The sequence below is a fragment of the Arabidopsis lyrata genome, assembly GCF_000004255.2.
Source record: "Arabidopsis lyrata subsp. lyrata unplaced genomic scaffold ARALYscaffold_3, whole genome shotgun sequence".
NCBI lineage: Eukaryota > Viridiplantae > Streptophyta > Magnoliopsida > Brassicales > Brassicaceae > Arabidopsis > Arabidopsis lyrata.
Genome location: NW_003302553.1, coordinates 70190 through 91873, shown reverse-complemented (window position 1 = coordinate 91873; position 21684 = coordinate 70190). Strand labels below are relative to the sequence as shown.

The window sequence follows — 21684 nt, the reverse complement described above, 5'->3', positions numbered from 1 at the left end:
TTACGTTGTATTCATAATTCTAACCATTCTAAAATGACTGAACCTAATACGTTTATTAAATTACTAATCATACATTGCACACTACCCTTGGTACACAATTCCTATGAAATAGTCTGTGTGTGAGGGAATTAATAACTCAAAATGACGATATACAGTTCTTGGAACCAAGATTATGTATCAGGATTCACGAAATGACTTTAAAACATTAAGGACCAACTTTTTAACCCTGAGAGAAACGAAGAGGTACCATATTCCGATGAGAATACAACGCCGTCTCAGCACACCACCGCCACCACGTGCAGCTTCCATTTGAAAGGAAAAATACAAAAACTATTAGCTAAAAGACTTATAAAAGACCCAACATAACCTTGCCCATCATGTTAGGCATAAACTCAAATCCAGGTTCTACAGTCATCACAAGAACCATTTCAACCGGAATTGTTCCTTCAACCTGTCATAGACCAAGCATGATAACCTGAACGCACCGTGGAACAGTCATAATGCCAAAGAGAGGATGAAACTCATACCAGAGGATAGACTTGTTCGACAGGTGTTCCAGGCTTTAGAGCCACAGCTGGCCTCATCCCAGCAGACAAGTTGTTGCCAATTCTCTGAAATAAGCAATTCAAGTCAAAACCGTAAAAGATGAGGATAGTCTGGAAAGGTGCTAATATACCTTTGGCCACCTCGACGTGGAATGTGAAACCAGAAGCACCAGCTTTAGCCATGTGTTCCACGTAATCGATGGGGTTCGTCACCATAAGGTGGCAATCAAGATATGCACTATGATGAAGGAAAATGATAAGAGTTTTAGGTTCAGACATGACTAAACTTGAACATGATGCTAAGAGGACAGCTTAAAGGGAAGGAGAGTGTTACTTTGTGTGCTTTCGCAAACTCTCGATGAGAGGAGCACCAATGGTTAGATTCGGGACAAAATGCCTGACAGAGTTATAACAACTATCTTGAACCAAAAATGTTACTTAGCTGGGTTTGAACCGGCAGGATGGTAATAAGAAAGAATCCAAAGGTAAGGCAGCGAATGTGTACCCGTCCTGCAAATGGAATAACAGGACCATAAGTATCGTTGTAAGAGCAGATACAAGTTTCTTTGTCAACATCAAAAGATGAATCAGACTAACAGATTAGGAAAAGGAACACAAGACGACAACTAGTTTCCATTTTGTGAAAAGAAATCATGATTCCCAAAATCACAGAGTCTTGTGTACAATTAATCAGAAGATTTCACGAATTGTGTAAGTTTTGACCCGAATTCAGAGATTCATTCATTATTCATGCAAAAAAAAAAGGTGGGTACCATAATGTCCATGTGAAGCCCAGATCGATCATCCGATTGGCCTTCGCCGCTAGATTTGCGAAGTCCGATCCGATGACAGCATCGACGGATCAACAAAAGGGATCCGGCAGCTGCTGGGTCAAACCCGGATGATCTCGGAGTTATCGTCAACATGCGTCATGACGTGGCATCAGCCATTGTGTTGACGTGGAGTTATCGTCATAATTATTTTTTTGTTGGGGTGATTTTTTGCAATCGCAGAGACTTCTCTCGAGTTTTAATGGATCGTATTATAATGAGCTGGGCCCATTTAGATACCACCCAAAACAGTTGGCCCAATTGTCTCTTCTTCTTTTTTTGTGGGTCAACGATTTATGATCTTTTTTCTTCATTTTAATTATGGAAATGATTTGTCATATCCCTTTAATATAAAACAAAACTTGATGAAACTTAATATTTCAAAAAAAAAAATCTAGATATTTCCAATTAGATGCGATAGAGCATGAAACGCAACACCATCAAAGAAAATTAGGAAAATGGAGGGGGGGGAGGGTCCACAATATGATAGTTAGGACCAATAGGAAGGCATAACCTAAATACGAATTCACTGAAGAGACAATTAAGACACTTACCGAATCGGAAACTGCTCCATTTACTTCACTTTGAAGTTGATACATCAATCACTCTCTCTTTCCTGATCCCATCTTTGCTTCTTCGTCTTCCATTTCTCTATGCCTTTTAGATTCTCTAAACCCATATCTTCCCTCTCTTTCTCCCAACTAAACCACATCATTCTCTCTATATATCTCTTTCAGATCATCATCTTATGGGTTCGTGTGTCTCCTCTTCTCAAAGCAAGAGCTCCTCCGCCTCTGATTCCGTCGTTAAGCTGGCCGCTTTCATCTCTAAACCCGACACCACATCACCTCTCAAGACTGACGTCATGATAACTTCCTCCACCATCAACGGGATCCCTCCCACAGATTCCGGTCGCCCGGATTCAGGTATTTTATTTGATCATTATAATACATACGCTCATAACTATTCTTTGCGTTTGATTTAGTTTTCATTTCGGCGTTTATTTTATTTTTGCTTTGTCTACAAACAATAATAATTATAAGGGTTTAATTAACGAATACTAGTAGTAGTATATACTATATTTATAGTAATTTGATGGCTGTAATCGATTGGTTGCTTTAAATGTAAAGTCGTTAGCTTCTTCAGACCCAATCAAAATGTAGGCACAAAAGAGGTAGGTGTTAGTACTCTTCAATTACAAAATCGTATACTTATATATTAAGTCATAATTTCATAAAATTGTTGGGACTTATATATGAATCATGGTGATCATAATTAAATAAATATGGGTGATTGTGCAACCGGGTCTTCTATATATCTGCTACAGTAGCATTTACAAGCACATGGTGGACAACGGTGGCGTACGATATAGGTTAGAATGTTTTCAAGGCGCGCGTATATAGACAGTTAGCGAGAGATGTGTCATGGACCATACTTCAAGTTCCTACTTCCATTTGCTTATTTTTCTTTATGTTGATAAATGCATGCGCTTACAAAATGTATTGCTAGAAATTTACAACCGTATATTTAGGTGTGCAACTATAATTAAGTATACTACATTCACTCATAACCTACAATTTTAAAATTAGTATATATCCTCTTCTTTGCGCTCCGTTACCACAAAAAATATATAACAATGATTTGGATTATTTCTTTAGGTAGTAAAGAGGAAATGATATTTTTCGATTCACGGGGGTGGCTTGATTCCGACTGTGATGATGATTTCATGAGCGTTGATGGTGGTACGTTTTGTCTTGTATATCGTCTTTCATATATAAAATTAACAATGAATTTTTCAGGGCCAATCTAATTTGAGTTTACTACAGAATTTACGCCGTCGCGAGGAACAACACCGGTGCATCACAAATTTTGTGACCAAACTCCTCAAGGAGAGGAGAAAAACCATGAAGAAGAAGAACCGTCTCCTACAGATAACAAGAAGAGGCTCCTCGAACTCTTTAAAGAGACACAAGACGAGGATGAAGAGGAAGAAGACTACGTGGCAGAAGGCAAAGCAAGAACGTGTCTCTGGATAAGAACACCTACTAGATCTTCTGCGCCGGCCACTCCTTATAATAACAACAAAGAAAGACAGCAAAAATTCAAGAGAGTCAGATCGGCTGCTCACGGTCGCTGCGTTCCGCGTTTGGTTTCCTGTAGTAGCTTCACTGATCGGCGACGGAATATGATGAGTGGTCATGCCCCCACTGACGTCCAACGCTAAAGAAAACAAAAAAAGAAAAAAACTTCATATTAAATTATTATTAAACATTATGTTTCTTAATTTGTCCTTTACTGTTGTTTTCCTAAGGATCGAACAATGTTGTTCTCTTTTCAGGTCATAATAATGCTTATGACAGTTGTAATGCATTATTTTTTCATATAAGATAATTTGTAAAGGAGCAACGGAAAGATGCGGAATCTCCGGTGGAAATTCGAAATGCCTTTTAGTGTGAAATTAAATGTTTGTCAAGGATGTTTACTGGGAAACCGAGTTGGAATGTACGTACTAATCGTCAGATTTTAGTTAACTGATTGTAATGTGCTTTCTTAAATCTTTATTAGAACGTTGGTATTCGTCGCAACGTTCTAAAAAAAAAATACCTAAAATACTAAAAAAAAAATCATATATGGATAATCACCTCCAACATTTTAAAATTACGTACCATTATGAAATAAGGGTGAAAATCCTACAACAGTTACTTTTCTGACGTAGGGAAAACACATTTATGTACAAATCTCAATAAGATAATAAAACAAAAGTTCAATATTATAAAAGTTTCCCCAGATTAGTGCATAAAACTTTAGATTGAGACAAATATTAGGCGTAATTAACTATAGGATCTATTTCAAAAAGAGATTGAGAATCAGATATTATGAAAAGTTGTAATTAAACTATTAAACTTAGATTTTTAAATGTCTAGTTAAGATCATGCATAGAGTCACTTAATGTATTAAAAGTCAGATATGAAAAACTTACATTTGTCTTCTATAAACAAATTAAAGTCAACACTGATCCAAAGATAAAAATATATATTCAAACCCCTTGCTATTCGTAAATGATAGTATATTTTGTTTTTGCCAGATAAACATAGATAAAGAAGTTGAACATTTGATGCTAGAATTAGATGGTTACCATAAAATAAAATGATGTTACTTCTTAGACTATCCCAAAATAAACGGACAAATTTAAAACATCTATAAATATGTCTGACTGCATTAAATCTTCCCATTTTACATATTCCTTACCAAAACACTCTCTTTGACTAAAAATCTATAATAGTATCTAATCTATATTGGAGGATCCAGAGGTTGAAGGGTACCTAAATCCTAAATGTTGCAATCTATTATTAACTAAAAAGAGAGTAGAATGCAATCATCTATTGGAAAAGCCTTTCAACTTTTCTGTTTTCTTGTTATTTTAATTGTTAACCATGTGTGTTGGATCCAAGCACAAGGCAACTCCGATGTGAATCCCACAGTGAGCAGATCTGCGGATCCATTTCTTTTGTCTACAAGCTTACCTGTGGAGACGGCCTTCACGTTTCCATCTGCTTTACCTGTTATCCCTTCGGGTGGTGGAAATTTTGGGAAAGGAAGGATAGATCTGGGAGGTCTTGAGGTGATCCAAGTCTCCATCTCAACCTCAACATCACAGAGAGTATGGAGGACATACGAGGGAGGGCCCAACAGCATGGGACTCACTATCTTCCAACCTATCAATCTTCCTCCCAGCTTTTTCACTCTTGGCTTCTATGCGCAACCCAACAACCGTCTGCTTTTCGGCTGGGTTCTTGCTGCAAGAGACGTCTCTGGAAATAGCTTGAGGCCACCCGTTGGCTACGTTGAAGTCATAAACACTACATCAATGAATATCAACCAAGACGGGGCTGCTTATTTTTGGCAGCCCCTATGTCCCGATGGGTATCAAGCGGTTGGTCTATATGTCACTACTTCTCCTCTGAAGCCCTCGTTAAGTCAAGAATCCATAAGCTGCGTTCGATCCGATCTTACGGAACAGAGTGAAACGGATACATGGGTTTGGGGGACAAACGAAATGACTCTTTCTAGTTTGAGACCGGCCAACAGAGGAACAGAAGCAACAGGTGTGCACACAGGGACATTCAGCTGCCAGCCACTAAGCGTCCCTCCCCCTCCTCCTCCTCTGTTCTGCTTGAAAAACACAAAATTTGACTTGTCTAGCATGCCAAGCCATAACCAAACTAGCGTTTTGTTTCAATCGTATTCTCCTTGGATATATTTGCATCCAGATGAAGATTTTCTTCCTTCCTCTGTCAATTGGTTTTTTTCTAATGGTGCCCTGTTATTCCAGAGAGGCAACGAATCCAACCCCGTCCCTGTGCAGCCGGACGGTTCAAACCTTCCGCAAGGCGGTTCGGATGATGGTTTATTCTGGTTAGACTATCCGGTGGATAAGAACGCAAAGGAATGGGTTAAGAGGGGAGACTTAGGAAACACGAAAGTGTATCTACACATCAAACCAATGTTTGGAGGCACTTTCACTGACATCGTCGTGTGGATATTCTACCCTTTCAACGGCAACGCCCGCCTCAAGTTTTTATTCATCAAGAGCCTGTCACTGGGGGATATTGGCGAACATATTGGAGACTGGGAACATATTACGTTGCGCATCAGCAACTTCAACGGAGAGTTATGGCGCGCATACTTCTCTGAGCACAGTGGGGGAACTCTAGTGGAGGCATGCGATCTAGAGTTTCAAGGTGGAAACAAACCTGTGAGCTACTCGTCTCTTCACGGACACGCAATGTTCTCAAGACCAGGACTTGTGTTGCAAGGCGATGACGGAAACGGCATAAGGAACGATATGGCAAGAAGTGACAAATTCTTTGACGCAGGTGTTGCTTATGAGCTGGTTGCAGGACCGGGCATTGAGGAGCCACCGTGGCTCAACTATTTTAGGAAATGGGGACCATTTGTCCGACATGACATTCAGAAGAACCTTGATGGTATCGCAAAGTCATTGCCGGGACTTTTGCGGAAAAAATTCAGAAAATTTATTAACAAAATGCCTCGTGAAGTGCTTGAAGAAGATGGTCCCACTGGACCCAAAGTCAAAAGGTCTTGGACCGCTGATGACTAAGTTTTCATTCATTCGTGTCTAATTGATTAAGATAAACAATTTATTACAATTGGTTACACTTTTATTTTGTTACATATCAGATTTTTCAAGGATTCAAGATAGGAATTGGCATAAGTGCAATCCGTTTTTTAAAAAGGACTCAGAACACTTTTAATTAAGATGACTACTGATTCAAAAAAAAAAAATCAAATTAACACAAACAATGTTAAGTTGTTTATATTCAGACCAAAATCTTGAAAAAAAAAGAGAAGAAATAATAATTATATGGATATCTTGTCTTAATTTTCCCATAATATATATGGTGTGGTTGAAAATTAATAAGCAAAAAAAAAAAATCTGATGTGATTACTTATTTAAGAAACAATCAAATTCAGAATCTCCTCGTAGCCATCTATGATGTCATGTTGCTTTGACTATCACAAAAATATAATACATTCAGAATTTTTTAAGATTATCGAATAAATTTGGAAATTTTGTAAAAATATTTACATCCATTGTGTATTTCTATGTTAATTATAGATTTCTTTTCATACAGCAAATATGCAACATTTTTTTCTTTTATCAGTTGTTGGTTTTTTTGCATAATTGTATTTTGTAGTCATCAACTGTTTCATGTGTTCCTTTTCTGTCATAAAATTATAATTTATATATGTAGGGAATGAAGGTTGCTCACCTAATCTTAAAATGATTAAGTAACCAAAGAAAATGCAATTCTTGATTGAAACCTACCTCAAATCTCTATTGTTTTTTGTTCCTCTATTTGTTAAGCAGTTGTCATGGGCTGAAACTGGAACTAACCTCTTGACCAACAGTTCCAATGTAAATTCTTTAGGATATACATTCAAATATCCATATCTTTTGTCTAATGGTTTACCGGTGGAAACAACGTTTAAATCTCCTAGTCTTTTGCCTAGTATGCCTTCCGATGGTGGAAATTTTGGCAAAAGAAGCATTGATTTGGGAGGTCTTGAGGTTACTCAACTCTCTATCTCAAACTCAACATCACACAGAGTGTGGAGAACTTATGAAGGAGGGCCGAATAACATGGGAGTCAGCATCTTCGAACCTACTACTCTTCCTCGTAACTTTTTAAAACTTGGCTTCTATGCACAACCCAACAACCGACAGCTTTTCGGTTGGATTCTTGTCGCAAAAGACGTAGCCGGAAGTAATTTAAGACCACCAGTCGACTACACTGAAGTTGGAAACACTACATCACTGATTAGTATTAAACAAGATGGGCCAGCGTATTTTTGGCAGCCCCTATGTCCTAATGGGTATCAAGCGGTTGGTCTATATGTCACTACTTCTCCTGTGAAGCCCTCTTTGGGACAAGATTCTATTAACTGCGTTAGATCTGAACTTACAGAAAAAAGTGAAGCTGATACATGGGTATGGAGGATAAAAGATATGACTATTTCTAGTTTGAGACCGGCCACCAGAGGAGTAGAAGCAACAGGTGTGTACACAGGGACATTCAGTTTCAAAAACCTAAAACTTCTCCCTCCTCCTTTATTCTGCTTGAAAAATATAAAATTTGACTTGTCGAGCATGCCAAGCGAAAACCAAACTAGAGTTTTGTTTCAAACATATTCTCCTTGGATATATTTACACCCACAAGAAGATTTTCTTCCTTCCTCCGTCGATTGGGTTTTCGCTAATGGTGCGTTGCTATACCAGAAAGGAAACGAATCCAACCCCGTCCTGATACATCCAAATGGTTCAAACCTTCCACAAGGTGGTTGCAATGATGACTTATTTTGGTTAGATTATCTAGTCGATGAAAAGGCAAGAGAAAAAGTTAAGAGGGGAGATTTAGGGAGCACTAAGGTGTATCTACACATTAAACCAATGTTTGGAGCTACTTTCACAGATATTGTTGTATGGCTATTCTTCCCCTATAACGGAAATGCACATTTGAAATTTTTATTCATCAAGAGCATGTCGCTAGGAAATATTGGCGAGCATGTTGGAGACTGGGAACATGTTACATTGCGCATCAGCAACTTCAATGGTGAGTTATGGCGTGTTTACTTTTCTGAACACAGTGGAGGAACTTTAGTGGATGCATGCGATCTAGAGTTCATACAAGGTGGAAACAAACCAGTAGTATATTCGTCTCTCCATGGCCATGCAATGTTCTCCAAACCTGGAGTCGTGTTGCAAGGCGGCGGCAAAAGTGGAATAAGGAACGACATGGCAAGAAGCGACAAATTCTTTGACGCAAGTATTGGATATGAAGTGATTGCGGGGCCGGGCGTGGTTGAGCCACCGTGGCTGAACTATTTTAGGAAATGGGGACCTCGAGTCCATTACAACATTGACAAGTTTCTCAACTCTGTAGCTAAGATTTTGCCCATCTTTTTACGGAAAGGTTTGCGAAAACTCATAAACAAAATTCCTTTAGAAGTGCTTGGTCAAAATGGTCCAACTGGTCCCAAAGTTAAGGTGACTTGGACCGGTGATGAACAATATTCTTAGGGAGGTGTATTGAAGAAAGAATTTAGAGTGATTTGAGTTTTAATGAGTTTTGAGATGATTTTGGTGAATTTTGGTGAACTAGAAAATTTGTTATTAAAATTCTCCCAAATCCCACATAAAACCATAGGATTTGGATGTTTGAATTTTTAACTAAGATATTCTCTGAAATCCCACCCAAAGTCACTCAAATCACTTCAAATCCACAACTTAAAATGTTTCTAATAATAGTAGATTTGATTGTAGATTTTAAAATCACTAATCCAATAACACTTGATTTTAGAAATCTTTTTAGAATTCATGTTTGAATAACATAGGATTTAAAATTTTAATACAATCATTTCAAATCCTCTATTGAATACATCCCCGTTAGTGTTTTATTGTAAATTATTTCATTAATCTATATATCAATAAGGTTTTAATTTATTGAGAATAATCATTGTAATTAATAACAATAATATTATTGATTGTAAAACTTTCTGAAAAGATGATATATTATTGATTTTTTTAAAAAATGATGATATATTGATTAAGTAATTTGGAAAAAAAAGGAGAAAAAGTTGTCATGATCTTAGTTTTTTTTTTTTTTTTGCCTTCCAAAAACGTTAATTATTTCGTGATCAATATCATTTTATTTTATTTTTCTAAATTCGTGATCAATATCATTGTTTACAGAACAAACAGAGAAATGGAAAAAAAAAGTGATACAATATTTATCTGGAAATAAATTGGTGTAGATTAAAGAGTTTTTGTTAATAATTTGGATTAGATTCTATTTGATTCTTTCCTATAATCATGGAATTAGAGAGTAAATGTCCGAATCCATTGAGAGATCTTTTAAAACCCAACTCTATGCCTAAGCAATTAATTGTGGACCCACGGACCATGGCCGTTGGGCCTTTAATGAATGGGTTGGGTTATTTGAAGAATTCGGGTGGGCATATTGATAGGTCCTCCTCTGTGTCTTTCTCTTTCTTCCAGAGAGTGTGTTCTATAAGAATTTGGGGGAAATTGATTAGGGCTCTCTCCTCCTGCACTAAATTAGGGTTTAGAAAGGGCAAAAATTCGATAGGGATTGTGTTGTGATTTAGAGGTTCTAGCCAAAATTGTACTGAGTAAGTCCTAGTGTTGAAAGAGACACCAATTGGGATTCTGGGAATAACGACTTCAATAACGCACTAAAGCCTCAAAGCTCTCTGCCTTCACCTTTTGGAACGTTTGCTCACTCACACATGGCGCCGCCTAACTTTCAACCTCAGTTTCAAGGCCAAGGGATTGGTGCTTTGGGTTCTTCTCCTGGAAGTTCCACTTTCAATTTTAAAAGGTTCCCACCACCTAAACCGCCCATTGGAGGACCTCCTCCTAGTAGTCTAGAGTTGACTCCAGCTTCCCGGAAAAAGAAACACAACAAGTCCTTGCAGGAGCGCGTTGCAGCCGTCTTGCCCGAGTCTGCTCTCTACACACAGCTTCTTGAGTTCGAGTCTCGGGTTGATGCAGCTCTCTTTAGAAAGAAAGTTGACATCCAAGACTCCCTTAAAAACCCTCCCTCCATACACAAGACCCTTAGGATCTACGTTTTCAACACCTTCTCTGACCAGATCCCTGGGAATGACCCTCCCACATGGACTCTTAAGATTTTCGGCAGGATCATGGATCCTGACCACGCTGGTGGATTAGTTCAGAGTTCAAACCCTCTTTATCCCAAGTTCTCGTCTTTCTTAAAAACGCTAAAGATATCCCTGGACGAGAGCCTGTATCCTGAGAGCCATCTGATCGAATGGGAGAATGCTCGATCGCCTGCTCCTCAGGAAGGGTTTGAGATCAAGAGGATAGGGTGTCAGGAGTTTGCAGCTAAGATACTGTTGGAGATGAATTACGTCCCTGAAAAGTTCAAGACTTCTCCTGCTTTGATGCAAGTTTTGGGCATTGAGCTTGACACTCGCCCAAGGATCATTGCGGCAATCTGGCATTACGTGAAAGCCAGGAAACTGCAAAACCCTAACGACCCTTCTTTCTTTAACTGTGATGCTGCTCTCCACAGACTTTTTGGGGAAGAGAAGATGAAATTCACTATGCTCTCTCATAAGATATCTCAGCACCTATCACCTCCGCCTCCCATTCCTCTTGTACACGAGATCAAGCTTTCGGGGAACAATCCAGCCATCTCAGCATGTTACGATGTGCTAGTGGACATACCATTACCGGTCCAAAGGGAGCTTTGCAATCTGCTGGCTAATGCAGAGAAGAACAAAGAGATCGAGGCATGTGATGAAGCCATATGCGGAGCCTTAAGGAAAATCCACGAGCACAGAAGGAGACGAGCGTTTTTCTTGGGGTTTAGCCAGTCACCGGTGGAATTCACCAATGCCTTGATCGAATCTCAGACCAAAGATCTGAAGCTTGTAGCAGGAGAAGCAAGACGAAACGCTGAGAAAGAAGGCCGATCAGAGTTCTTCAACCAGCCATGGTAACAATCTCTGCTGCTCTGCTTTTCATCACTTCTCTTACACTCACTGAGAATTCTCTTGCAGGGTGGAAGATGCTGCAATACGTTACTTGAACCGGAAGCCAGCAGGCGGGTAAGATGGGCCAAGAAATTCATGAATTCATTACTTTTAACTACAAGTCACTTAGGTCCAAGGCACTTGATCAGTTTCGTTCCTTAAGGTTTTTTTCTAAGTGAAACATTGTTACTCAAGATTCATTTTTACTTTGGTTTGTAGCTCGTGCATCATATGCGACAAAATATAAGAAAGATAAATATTTGACTTTTTCAATTGCTTTGTAGATTGCATGTTACTTTGTTCTAAATTCCACGTATTGACTTTCGATTGGCTCGATCTAGTCTTGTAGAATAATAATAGCGTACGTATTTTATTATGGATAGGAAAAGACCAAGGATTGTGCTCTCATATAACAAATGCAAAATGGGTCATTTTTTCAAACAGAGTATAATAAGTAGACTGATGTTGGTTGATTTTTCTTCAAATCTCAAAATTTAGTAGAGACATTTATTTTTAAAAAAATAAAAATAAAGTTGGGTTGTTTACCCAAAGCAGAAAACAGATTTGGGTATGATTAGTGATCATGGAGGTACGTTTTAACTTTTACATAAAAAAGAAAGCCATGATCCATGACTTTGTTGTATATTCAAGGAGAAAGAGAAGGATTTCTCCGACGAACGCGGACTTGCATCCCACCAGCCATGTGAGCTGTGAGCATCGCCACAAAATCCGGTTTATCCGTAGGGATCGGTTCGATCTCAAACCGGTCAAGTATGGAAGCCACAACGTACTTCATCTGCACGTACGCCATCTCTTCTCCGAGACAAACCCTTGGGCCGGCTTGGAAAACCGGAAACTTGAACGGATTCACCTTTTTCAAAACTCTGCAGCAGGTTTTATCATAGGACGACTCATCAACCCACCGGTTTGGTTTAAACTCATCCCAATCTTCCCCCCAATGCTCCTCCATTCTCCCCATACCATATGGAAAATACGTTACCCGGTCTCCTGCACGCACCAACGTACCGTCTGGTAACCGGTCATCGGTTAAGGCGTGTTTGGAGTCCCACGGCACCGGAGGATACAATCGCATCACTTCACACAAACACGCTCTCAACAAACTCAGTTTTTTCAATGATTCGTAATCAAAACCCCCGGTTGTCTCCTTAACCGATCGGATTTCACTAACCAGATCGTGCTCGGTTTCCTTGTGACCGGTGATCAACCAAAACAGCCGTGTGGCTACCGCCGATGTGGTATCCCTCCCGGCCATTATGATACTTATTACCATATCCCTCACTGTCTCGTCGCTTTCTCCGGCGACGATCAACCGCGACAGAAAGTCTTGGTTGGCAGGCCTCCTCTTCTTCTCCCGAATGATCTCATCGACGCAGCTATGAACTTGTCCGATAGCGTTTCTGAGCTCTTTTTCAGATCCAAAACCGACCAGTCTCTTAAACTTCCACACAAAAGACAGCGGTGCGGAACCGCGTCCAGCGCTAACCGCAGAAGCTGTGTGGAACGCTCGGTCGAACTCAGAAACAGGCGACGACGGGTTTAAAGAGCAACGGTCGATCCCGAGGAAAACAATGCATACAATATTGAAAGTGAATCTACGGAGAAGTTCCTGAAGATCGAAGGGTTGTGAATCTTCCGCAGCTGCGTTTAGAAACGCTACGAGCTCCTTCTCCACCTCGTTTCTCAAAACGGTGACGTATTCTCTCAGCGACTTTGGGGTGAAATCGTGAGTAGCAAGTCTCCTCTGCTTTAACCAGAGGTTTCCGTCAACGTTAAAGATTCCGTTGCCGAGAAAGTCTCCGAGGATCTCCGTAAAGGGTTTGCCTTTGGGATAGTTGTCGAAGTTTGTTTTGAGGATATACTCCACGTTCGAGGGGTTCGCCGTCACTACGGTTCTCCGGGCAGCTAAGCGGCGAATGACTACCGTCCGACTCGTGGATTCGGTTAGGAGCTCTGTATACCAATCCAGTAACCGGTTGCGGTTGGTATAGAATGAAATTAAGCATCCGATAACCGGGTATGTTTTCGGTATAGAGTTGCGGCAAGGATATATCACAACATGTTTTCCCGCAGAGACAAGCAGCAGCACAAGGATAAGAAGAAGAATGAGAGTTGAAGCTTCCATTGTTGATGAGCTTCAAAACGACAAAGGAGGCAGGAGGAAATGGTCAATAGGTATTTGACGCACGAGCTTGAGATCATCATCTTCAATATGGATCCCATTCATATATAATAAATTAGTATATGCTTTATTTCTTATTTATATATTACTCCTATTTTCAAAGACTTTCCTCAATAATGTATAGTTACTTTCTACTATTATTATTTATCTTTCTCTCTTCTTTTTAAAAAATAAAATAAAAAAAAATAATCCTCTTGCTTCTTCAATCTTCCAGAGTATCGAATGATAAAGTAATTTAGGTTGTAACATTACGTTCAATATTCCACAAGTGTGTGAATTAAAATAGTTCTTCGAGATCATATTCTAATAAAAATCAGTTTTATTAATTTGTATAGACTAACGCGAAAATTGCGGTGCCGGTGATGGCGAATATATCTACTCTAATAAAAATAGAAGTTGCATAGTCGAGAAAACAGAGTAGATAATGAACAAAATAGGTAAAAACACGAGATGTGACATTTAATCATACTACTTTATTAATTAAACAGGAATCTAGTGGGTTGGTTATGAAGTCTTTTTAGTAAGGAAGGCTTGGGAGCGAAAATTAAACCAAAGGCCATCGCCACGATTATCAAACACATGAAGCAGCTAGCTCAAACATAAATTATCACTATAACAAGCCAATCTCGTCTTCTCGGATTAAAAGAAAATTTAAAACGTTTCCGTCAAATATGATTTACTAACGGAGGACAAGTGTTTTGGCATATTAATTCAAACGTGACAATGATTAAGAAGAAAGTTAGATCAAATAAACATGACTAATAGAGAAGGTGGAGCGTGAAGCAATCAATGAGTACAAAATAAATTATTCAGAAATTTGCTCAGCCATATGATTTTATCTATATATAATAATGGATAACACAGTTCTAGCATATAATAATTCACCATATGGGTTTTCTCATTTTATTTAACTAATAACCCCAACTTTGCTCCCACAAATCCACAAGCATATTCAAGAAAGTTTTAGTTTGAAAGAAAAAGGTATAGAGAGAACAGACGCGTAGTGGTAACTTGGTCTACAAGTTAGAGTGGCCAAGCCGGAGAAGGACACGGTGCCACGAAGTATTGAGAATCCCTCTTAGGTTCCACACCGACTCCACATTTTCCGGTTGAACATTCGCCGCCGAATCGACCTGACCATTTCAACAGTTTTCTATTAACTCTTGTCAAAATCCATTCATATTAGCTGAGCAAAATGTTGAGGCTTTACCGCTTTGGCGATGACCTCCGTTGTCTGTGAAACATCAATGGTGGCTTCAAACAACACCCATGCCCATTTGTCGCTGGAGTTGTGTTCTGAGATGTAATGCTTTCCTGGTTTCTGCGTTCTAGAAGCTTCCACCCAGTTTTTGCCACCATCCAGGGATATGTCCACTCGCTCTATCCCACGTCCACCTCCTGAAACAGCGTATCCTTTGATGCTTACCTGCAAATACGGAATTAAAATTGAATTAGCTCTTGCTTTCCTACATTGGTCAGATCAGATTAGGTAGTGAATTCGGCGTTCTAACCTTTCCAGGCTTCACCATTTGCACGTCCTCCACAGAGCAGATTGCACTCTGTTAACCATAAAAAACAAGACTCAACCGAAACTTATGTTCAATTACAAATTCTACAATCTGATCAAATTCATAAGTCAACTGGTCCAATTTCAAGATACCAGTAGAAAAATGATCAATGGATTCAATAAGAAAACCATCATCAACTGTTTTCATGGAAGGATACAGAATTATGAACTTCGCAAGAAAATTGGAAGATCCTAAATTATTAGCACATATAAAGGAGAAAGGTATTACAGAGTCAAGTATTCTGTAAGAAAGAGGGTAAACTTGTATTTACCTGAACAGGGAAATCCATTTGCGGCCTCCTTGAGGACCAGTTGATATTATCCCAATTGACAGAGGGTGGGAACATTTTGTAATCTTTTTGCATGAAGAATCCCTACACCACATTTTGATCCAAGTCTCTTACAATGTTAGAACAGTTTCTGACTGCTAAACAGAGGGTAAAAGCCGGACACTTTTGTTGAGACCTGGCTTTCTTCAGCGATGACATTGATGGAATCAAGCCATTTGACGGATCGAGCACCAATCACACCAGGGACAACCACCCTTAACGGAAATCCATGATCCCTGTTGAGGGTCTTCACAGAAGAAACACGTTTTTCAACAAATCAGCACATCTCGGAGTACTCGCTCAAGCTCACATGTCAAACAAGTGTGATGATTTAAACACAAGTGAGACTAATTAAAGAGAAAGACAGCAAACCTCTCCATTCATCTCATAAGCGAGTAGAACATCCGCTTCAGGATTAGTGGCTTGACTTAGAGGGATTGAGGCCTTATAAGGGCCCCCATTTTCCTCCTAGAGATATAGAAAGGGCACAGACTTTTCATGTGAATTCATAACAAAGCATAAAAAAAAAAAAGGTAAATTTATTTATATATATCTACCTTACAGCGATCAACACTGACGAACTCAACATGCCTGCCTCCTAAATAGGTAGAAGCAGTCAGCTTTGGTATCCCCACAAGCTCAAGAACATCGGCCAATTTGGCCCCACCCCAGACAGCTGAAAGGCAAATTCTTTGATATCTACTTGAAGGCAAGTATGTATAAAAAGCATGGGAATGTGGAAAAGACAGACGAACCGTTGCCAATAGCGGAAACATCCCATCCAACACCTCTAACATTCCTAACTTTGCTCATGGCAGTCCTTCTGTTACCGGCACACTGCATTGGTACAAAAGTGACTGTGGAGAAAAGTGAAGGTAGAAGAATAAAAAGGGAGGGCAGAATGAATGAATGAATGAGAAACAAACCTGTAGAGTAGCAGTAACATTGTACTTAGGGAGGGACCTGCAAGTTGAGGAGGAGGAAACAGTAGTGGTGCTTGATAGAGAGATACAAGATAGGATTTCTGGAGAATTTTTGAAAGAGGCATATAATAATAAAAGCTACCTGATGTCTTTGATAAAGAGCTTTGTCGGGTTCTGGATCAATCCCGTAAGGGTGACGGAGTAGCTGGTTTGGCAAAAGAAATGAGGGAAAGTGGCAAAATTGAAGATAGAAGACCGAGAGAGAGAGAGAAAGAGAGACCTTTGAAGATGATCAACAATGGGTATGGGACCATGATTTCGCTTGTAGAAAAGGTCGACGGGAGTGACATAGGATGAGACTAAGGCCGAGCGGGGAGGCTCAGCGTTGAAAGGTTCCTGGATCAACCCAAAATATTTAGATGAGTAAAGTAGGAAAAGGCATCGATCGGAGCAGTTGATTCGATTGGGTCGAAGAAGCTTGCCTTGGCGTTGACCTTGAGAGAAGGGTGACGAGGTGGTTCCTGCGAGTATTCGGAGGGACCTCGAATTCCAGGCATTCTTTCACCGTCGCCGTGGAGGAGATAACGAGGAAATGACTGACGGACGATTGAGTGCTGTGTGACGTCGTCTTTCTTTCTCTTGTAATTAATTTTGATGCAAACGGTGTCGTTTGAGGTACATTATTTATGCGTCTCTTTCTTTGTGAAAATAAAACAGAGCCCAAAGGAAGGACTTGAACAACAACAAATTGAGATATGGCGGTGGCCAAACTTCACGGCGGCGGTGGTATGCCGATGCCGATGCCGATGCCGATGCGCCTTCTTCCTTCCCCGATGACGCACCGGACGCTTCCGAGCATTGCCTCTTTCGCTCCACGGAGACACACCATCGTTGCGTTGGCGGCCAAGAGAAGCCCTAAGCGTCTCAAATACTCTACTCCTCGTTTCACCAAGGAGGGGGAATTGGTGTATATTGAGGTCGATCCTTTTGGTGCTGATTCCTGGAAACTCCAACCTGTCATTGAGCTTCTCAAACAAGGAGCTGTTGGTGTTATTCCCACTGATACTGTGTAAAGCTCTCTTCCTCTCTCTTTGCTTCTTCTTCCTCTCACGTCTATCTCATTCTCTTCTTCTTCATTCTGTAGATATGCCCTTGTTTGTGATTGTAAAAACCATTCGGCTGTTGAGCGTCTCCGAAGGTTAGCAGCTATCTCTCCATCTTTTCCATTTTAATCCCAATCCTTGTAACCCGCGTCGTCTCTCTTTCTTAGGATTAAAAAGATTGAATCCTCCAAGGTAAAAATCAAGGAACACTACTTCTGCTTTCCTCATTTGAACTTGCTTCTTCCATAGGTTTCGATATTCCATATCAAGTATCTTCTTCTTTGGTCAACTTTATGCAGCCACTTAGCATCTTATGCCGTTCCTTACGAGATATTGACACCTTTACAATGGGCTTTCCTCGTGGTGATGCTCATGGTCATGCTAACGTTTTTCGAGCTGTCAAGCAATGCTTACCTGGTCCTGTGAGACTCTTCTTCCTTCTTCTCTTCTACTCTAAGGGCTCTTATGGATGGATACTCCAACATTTTCGCAATATCCAAACAGTACACTTTCTCATATCCATTAACATGGATGATCTTTGCCATTTGTTTCTACAGTACACCTTCATCTTGACTGCTAGCAAAGAATTACCCAAACAATGTGTAGGGTATGGCACCACAAGTGTCAAATATGCATCTAGGAAATACGTGGGCGTCCGCATATCTGATGACCCTCTCTGCCAAGCTATTCTGCACGAGATGGATGCCCCACTTATTTCCACAAGGTTTCTTTCTTCTTTATCTCATCACGTCTACTGTGAGATTGTGGACTCTTCGACCAAGTTGTGATCTTTTGGTGTGGTTAATAATGACAGTGTGAAAGGGCCAAAAGAAAATGAATGGATGATTGACCCAACCGCAATCGGTGACATCTATGGACCAGAGGTATTTATAGCTCTCACCCACTCTCACTGACTAACGCAGCTCTTTCCTTGCTCTACTCTCTGTTTCCGTTTCCTTTTACAGGGTCTGGATTTTCTGGTAGATGGAGGTGTACGAGTGGCTGAACCATCAACCATCGTGGATATGACAGGACCATATCCCAAGGTCATACGGCAAGGGAAGGTAATAGATTATCTTACATTCTGTGCTTCATCCATCCAAGGACCTTTACGCATCCGCGTGGTTGGTTTGTACAGGGACCTATATTGCCTTGGATGGTGGTTGAGGACAACGATTTTCCCCTGCGCCAAGATTTTATGGCTTCTGGCACTTAAAACAGAGACAGACACAGATTAGGTCTTTGTTTGACATCTAAACACAAGACACCTTGTAGCTGGAGAATATGAATAATGTGAATATAATTATTACAAATGTAAATCCAAAATCCATACACAACACCGGACAAAAAAATCGTTACATAAACAAATACACATGTATGGGGAAGTGGAAGACCAAGCCAAAGAATAAGGTGATGAACACAATCATAGGTATGAAACTCAAAGAACCCAGCTTTTTTCTTGGTGGGATATTTTCGTAATATGATATCTTAAAATCAGCTGCGGGTTTTGCCGTAGAGATTTGTGTAAACCGATTTGGTACGTTGCACAAGAATCATACTCAAGGCGGCTGCAATGAGGCAGAATCCAGACATTATCAGTGACGTCAAGAAGTAACAGATGGAACCCCGGCATCTCAGGACGTCGTCAGGATTGAACAAGGATCCTTGTGCTTGCCTCTCTGCTTCGCGGTCATAAATGGAACTTGCGATTAGACCCGAAAAGACTAATGACCCTGCTGGGTTGGCCAGCGTCAGGAAATTGTATAAAGCTCCAAACTTCTTTAGACCAAAGAGCTCAGAGGCAGTGGCTGGGACGATGGCCCAGTGAGCACCATAGCCGAGTCCAATCAATAGTGTGCCGATATGCATAGCTCCAGGCCATCCGTATGCAAAGAAGATGTGTCCTACTGACATTACAAGCTGAGCCACTGCTATAGCAACCGGTCTTGGGTACGCATAGTCCCTGCAAATCATTTCGAACCACAATCAATTTCACAGCCAAATGTCATTGTCCTTCTTATGGGACAGTATCATACCTGACGATGAGTTCGGAGAAATATCCGCCACCAATGCGTCCAAGGAAGTTCCAAATGCTAATCATGGACACAAAAACGTGAGTGTTGTCGTAACCGAGAGACTGACTCATCTGCCCAAGGTTATCTATTACCGTTAGACCCGAACCAGAACCGAGCAAGAGGGAGAAGAAAATGAGCCAGAAATCGGCTTTCACGAGTGCCTGAGTTAAAGTAAAATCTTCGCCTCTGTGAGGCCCCCTCCGTCTCTTGACCCGAACAGCACCCTTTGCAGCTGCTTGCATCAGCTTTGCTTGCAACTGAGCAATTCTCTTATGTCTCTCCAATGCAGGAAGCAAATCTACTTCTTTTGGTTTCTCGTCTTCCACTTCGCTCAGTATAAGCTCAGGACCATGGTCAGGGGTGGTGGACTGTCCTGGATCCTGGCTTTGCTGATTTCCAACGAGAGGTTCTTCAAGCGTGTCACACGGGTTGGTTGATGCGAAGCAACTCGTTGCGATTGGTATGAAGATGGGTACAAGAAGAATTGCAAACAAGACAATGGTGAAAGCAGTGATGATTAAATGGCTAAGATCAATGAAATCTTCAACAAGCATCACTGCCATGAGATAGGCAGCAAGTAGAATGCAGACGGCATAGATGATGGTGAAGCTGGTGGCATCGGAAGAACGGATCTGCCTGTGACCACCGACGGGTCTGATGAAGAACATGAGAGGAACAACAACAACTGATGGGGCAACAGCAACCATGAAGATGAGTGATGCACGGTCAGAGGAGTGGATCATCGTGTACACCTGGGAGAGGATGGCACCGCCGAGCCCAGCAAACCCCTTGAGAATACCGACCACAGGACCACGACTCTTGGGAAAGTTCTGAACACCAGATACTAATGTAGCGGTGTTGAAGTAGGTCTCCCCGTTGTTCCCAACAAAAATGAGGATACACATCTGAAAGATGACAAAGATTCAGATGATGTAGATGAACTGCTTGTAAAAGGAACGTCGAGCAAAGACCAAAGTGGATCCCAGGAGATATTCATATATATTGCAGTTTCACAACCAGAAAGTTTCTTACTAGACACTAGACAGATAATAGTATCCTCCTGAAAGTTATACTTTGTAGTCAACTCGTTTGAAAAAGTGAAGGAACTCAATTTCCAAGCTACACAAGGATCTCTCACAGATTTGACAGCCATTTCACCATAGTAACCAAACAACAACCTTAAAAAAGGAAACTTTGGGAGATTCTCCAAACAGACATCATCAAAAGGAAAAAAAGCAAACTTTAGTAGAAAGAAAGTCTTCAAATAGAATCAGATGGATCCGAAAGGTTGGAGGAAAAAGAAGAGAAAGAGTATAAATAAAGGGGAAACTCACAGCCCATAAGGGAAGAATGGGAGCTCGACCGGTGACGATAAGCCAAACCCAGCCATAGCCGACAAGGTTCTGGACAGAGCCGACAAGAAGAGCGGCCCAGAGAGGCAAGATCTCGGAGAGAGTACCAGCGAGGAAGCCGACACTATCGCCGAGATCTTTGGCGACACCGAGCCTGGAGAGCTGCTTCTGGTTGTAGTTGAGGGAGCTTTTGATGACAGGAGAGATGCTGCCGAACAAGTAACCGATGCCAGCGCAAGACTGAATCCACATGGCCGCAACAAACACTAACCATCTATTGTTTATGAACGATTTCACTCTTTCTCGCGTCGTCCTCGCCATTTTTCTTTCAGATGCTGCCTTTTTTTTTTTTTTTTTGTCAACCTTTTAATTTTGTCTGTTGACGATGATACATATTAAAGATTCCTTCTTAATCTTTCACAAGACTTATATGTAAGTTAATCAGGTTTTACTATTTCTTAAAAAAAATGTTTTAGTATAGTAAGCTGTAATAAGTAGACAATACATCAAACGATATATTTCCCATTATACTAGTATTTTATTCAATACATTTTTACAGGTCTTAATTAGAAAGTTGATTTAAAGGAGTCCTCTAAGGCAGCCTGACGTATCAGCATTACATGCATATGTTTCTACTTTAACCGCGACGGTCCTTT

The 21684-nt window shown here is 40.5% G+C and overlaps 9 protein-coding genes across 9 annotated transcripts; 5 read left to right on the top strand and 4 right to left on the bottom strand.

Annotated features, from left to right (window-relative positions):
• Positions 1-104: 104 nt before the first annotated feature.
• LOC9320323 (ribulose-phosphate 3-epimerase, cytoplasmic isoform) lies at positions 105-1407 on the bottom strand (the record flags this gene model as incomplete). Its single annotated transcript, XM_021031397.1, is given in 8 exon segments — positions 105-451; positions 528-591; positions 593-611; positions 677-783; positions 880-942; positions 1051-1055; positions 1319-1335; positions 1338-1407. Coding segments are annotated over 8 exon segments (450 nt in total), but the record flags the coding sequence as incomplete, so codon positions are not given.
• Positions 1408-1840: 433 nt separating this feature from the next.
• On the top strand, positions 1841-3796 carry LOC9320322 (uncharacterized protein At3g27210). Its single transcript, XM_021031396.1, has 3 exons — positions 1841-2301; positions 3034-3117; positions 3202-3796. The coding sequence occupies exons 1-3, from the start codon at positions 2124-2126 to the stop codon at positions 3597-3599; spliced, it is 660 nt and encodes a 219-aa protein (XP_020887055.1). The 5' UTR covers positions 1841-2123; the 3' UTR covers positions 3600-3796.
• A 91-nt stretch (positions 3797-3887) lies between these two features.
• On the top strand, positions 3888-6557 carry LOC9320321. Its single transcript, XM_002884209.2, has one exon. The coding sequence runs from the start codon at positions 4746-4748 to the stop codon at positions 6495-6497; it is 1752 nt and encodes a 583-aa protein (XP_002884255.1). The 5' UTR covers positions 3888-4745; the 3' UTR covers positions 6498-6557.
• Positions 6558-6883: 326 nt separating this feature from the next.
• Positions 6884-8978, top strand: LOC9320320. The gene has a single exon (XM_021032948.1). It carries the CDS (start codon positions 7203-7205, stop codon positions 8976-8978), a length of 1776 nt encoding a protein of 591 aa, XP_020888607.1. The 5' UTR covers positions 6884-7202.
• Positions 8979-9952: 974 nt separating this feature from the next.
• Positions 9953-11780, top strand: LOC9318230 (SWI/SNF complex component SNF12 homolog). Its single transcript, XM_002884207.2, has 2 exons — positions 9953-11442; positions 11507-11780. Exons 1-2 carry the CDS (start codon positions 10208-10210, stop codon positions 11556-11558), a joined length of 1287 nt encoding a protein of 428 aa, XP_002884253.1. The 5' UTR covers positions 9953-10207; the 3' UTR covers positions 11559-11780.
• A 73-nt stretch (positions 11781-11853) lies between these two features.
• LOC9318229 (cytochrome P450 94B3) lies at positions 11854-13815 on the bottom strand. Its single transcript, XM_002882116.2, has one exon. It carries the CDS (start codon positions 13620-13622, stop codon positions 12126-12128), a length of 1497 nt encoding a protein of 498 aa, XP_002882162.1. The 5' UTR covers positions 13623-13815; the 3' UTR covers positions 11854-12125.
• Positions 13816-14484: 669 nt separating this feature from the next.
• LOC9320319 (sulfite oxidase) lies at positions 14485-17114 on the bottom strand. Its single transcript, XM_002882115.2, has 12 exons — positions 16981-17114; positions 16779-16894; positions 16641-16703; positions 16502-16538; positions 16331-16412; positions 16133-16251; positions 15948-16043; positions 15712-15822; positions 15519-15620; positions 15191-15238; positions 14890-15105; positions 14485-14812 (listed from the first exon to the last, which is right to left on the bottom strand). The coding sequence occupies exons 1-12, from the start codon at positions 17053-17055 to the stop codon at positions 14696-14698; spliced, it is 1182 nt and encodes a 393-aa protein (XP_002882161.1). The 5' UTR covers positions 17056-17114; the 3' UTR covers positions 14485-14695.
• Positions 17115-17215: 101 nt separating this feature from the next.
• On the top strand, positions 17216-18927 carry LOC9318228 (uncharacterized protein YciO). Its single transcript, XM_021030274.1, has 8 exons — positions 17216-17567; positions 17643-17696; positions 17769-17793; positions 17901-18023; positions 18159-18325; positions 18416-18485; positions 18567-18665; positions 18740-18927. Exons 1-8 carry the CDS (start codon positions 17254-17256, stop codon positions 18815-18817), a joined length of 930 nt encoding a protein of 309 aa, XP_020885933.1. The 5' UTR covers positions 17216-17253; the 3' UTR covers positions 18818-18927.
• Positions 18883-21551, bottom strand: LOC9318227 (protein NUCLEAR FUSION DEFECTIVE 4). The gene is made up of 3 exons (XM_002882114.2): positions 21011-21551; positions 19638-20581; positions 18883-19564 (listed from the first exon to the last, which is right to left on the bottom strand). Exons 1-3 carry the CDS (start codon positions 21347-21349, stop codon positions 19096-19098), a joined length of 1752 nt encoding a protein of 583 aa, XP_002882160.1. The 5' UTR covers positions 21350-21551; the 3' UTR covers positions 18883-19095.
• Between the last annotated feature and the right edge of the window lie 133 nt (positions 21552-21684).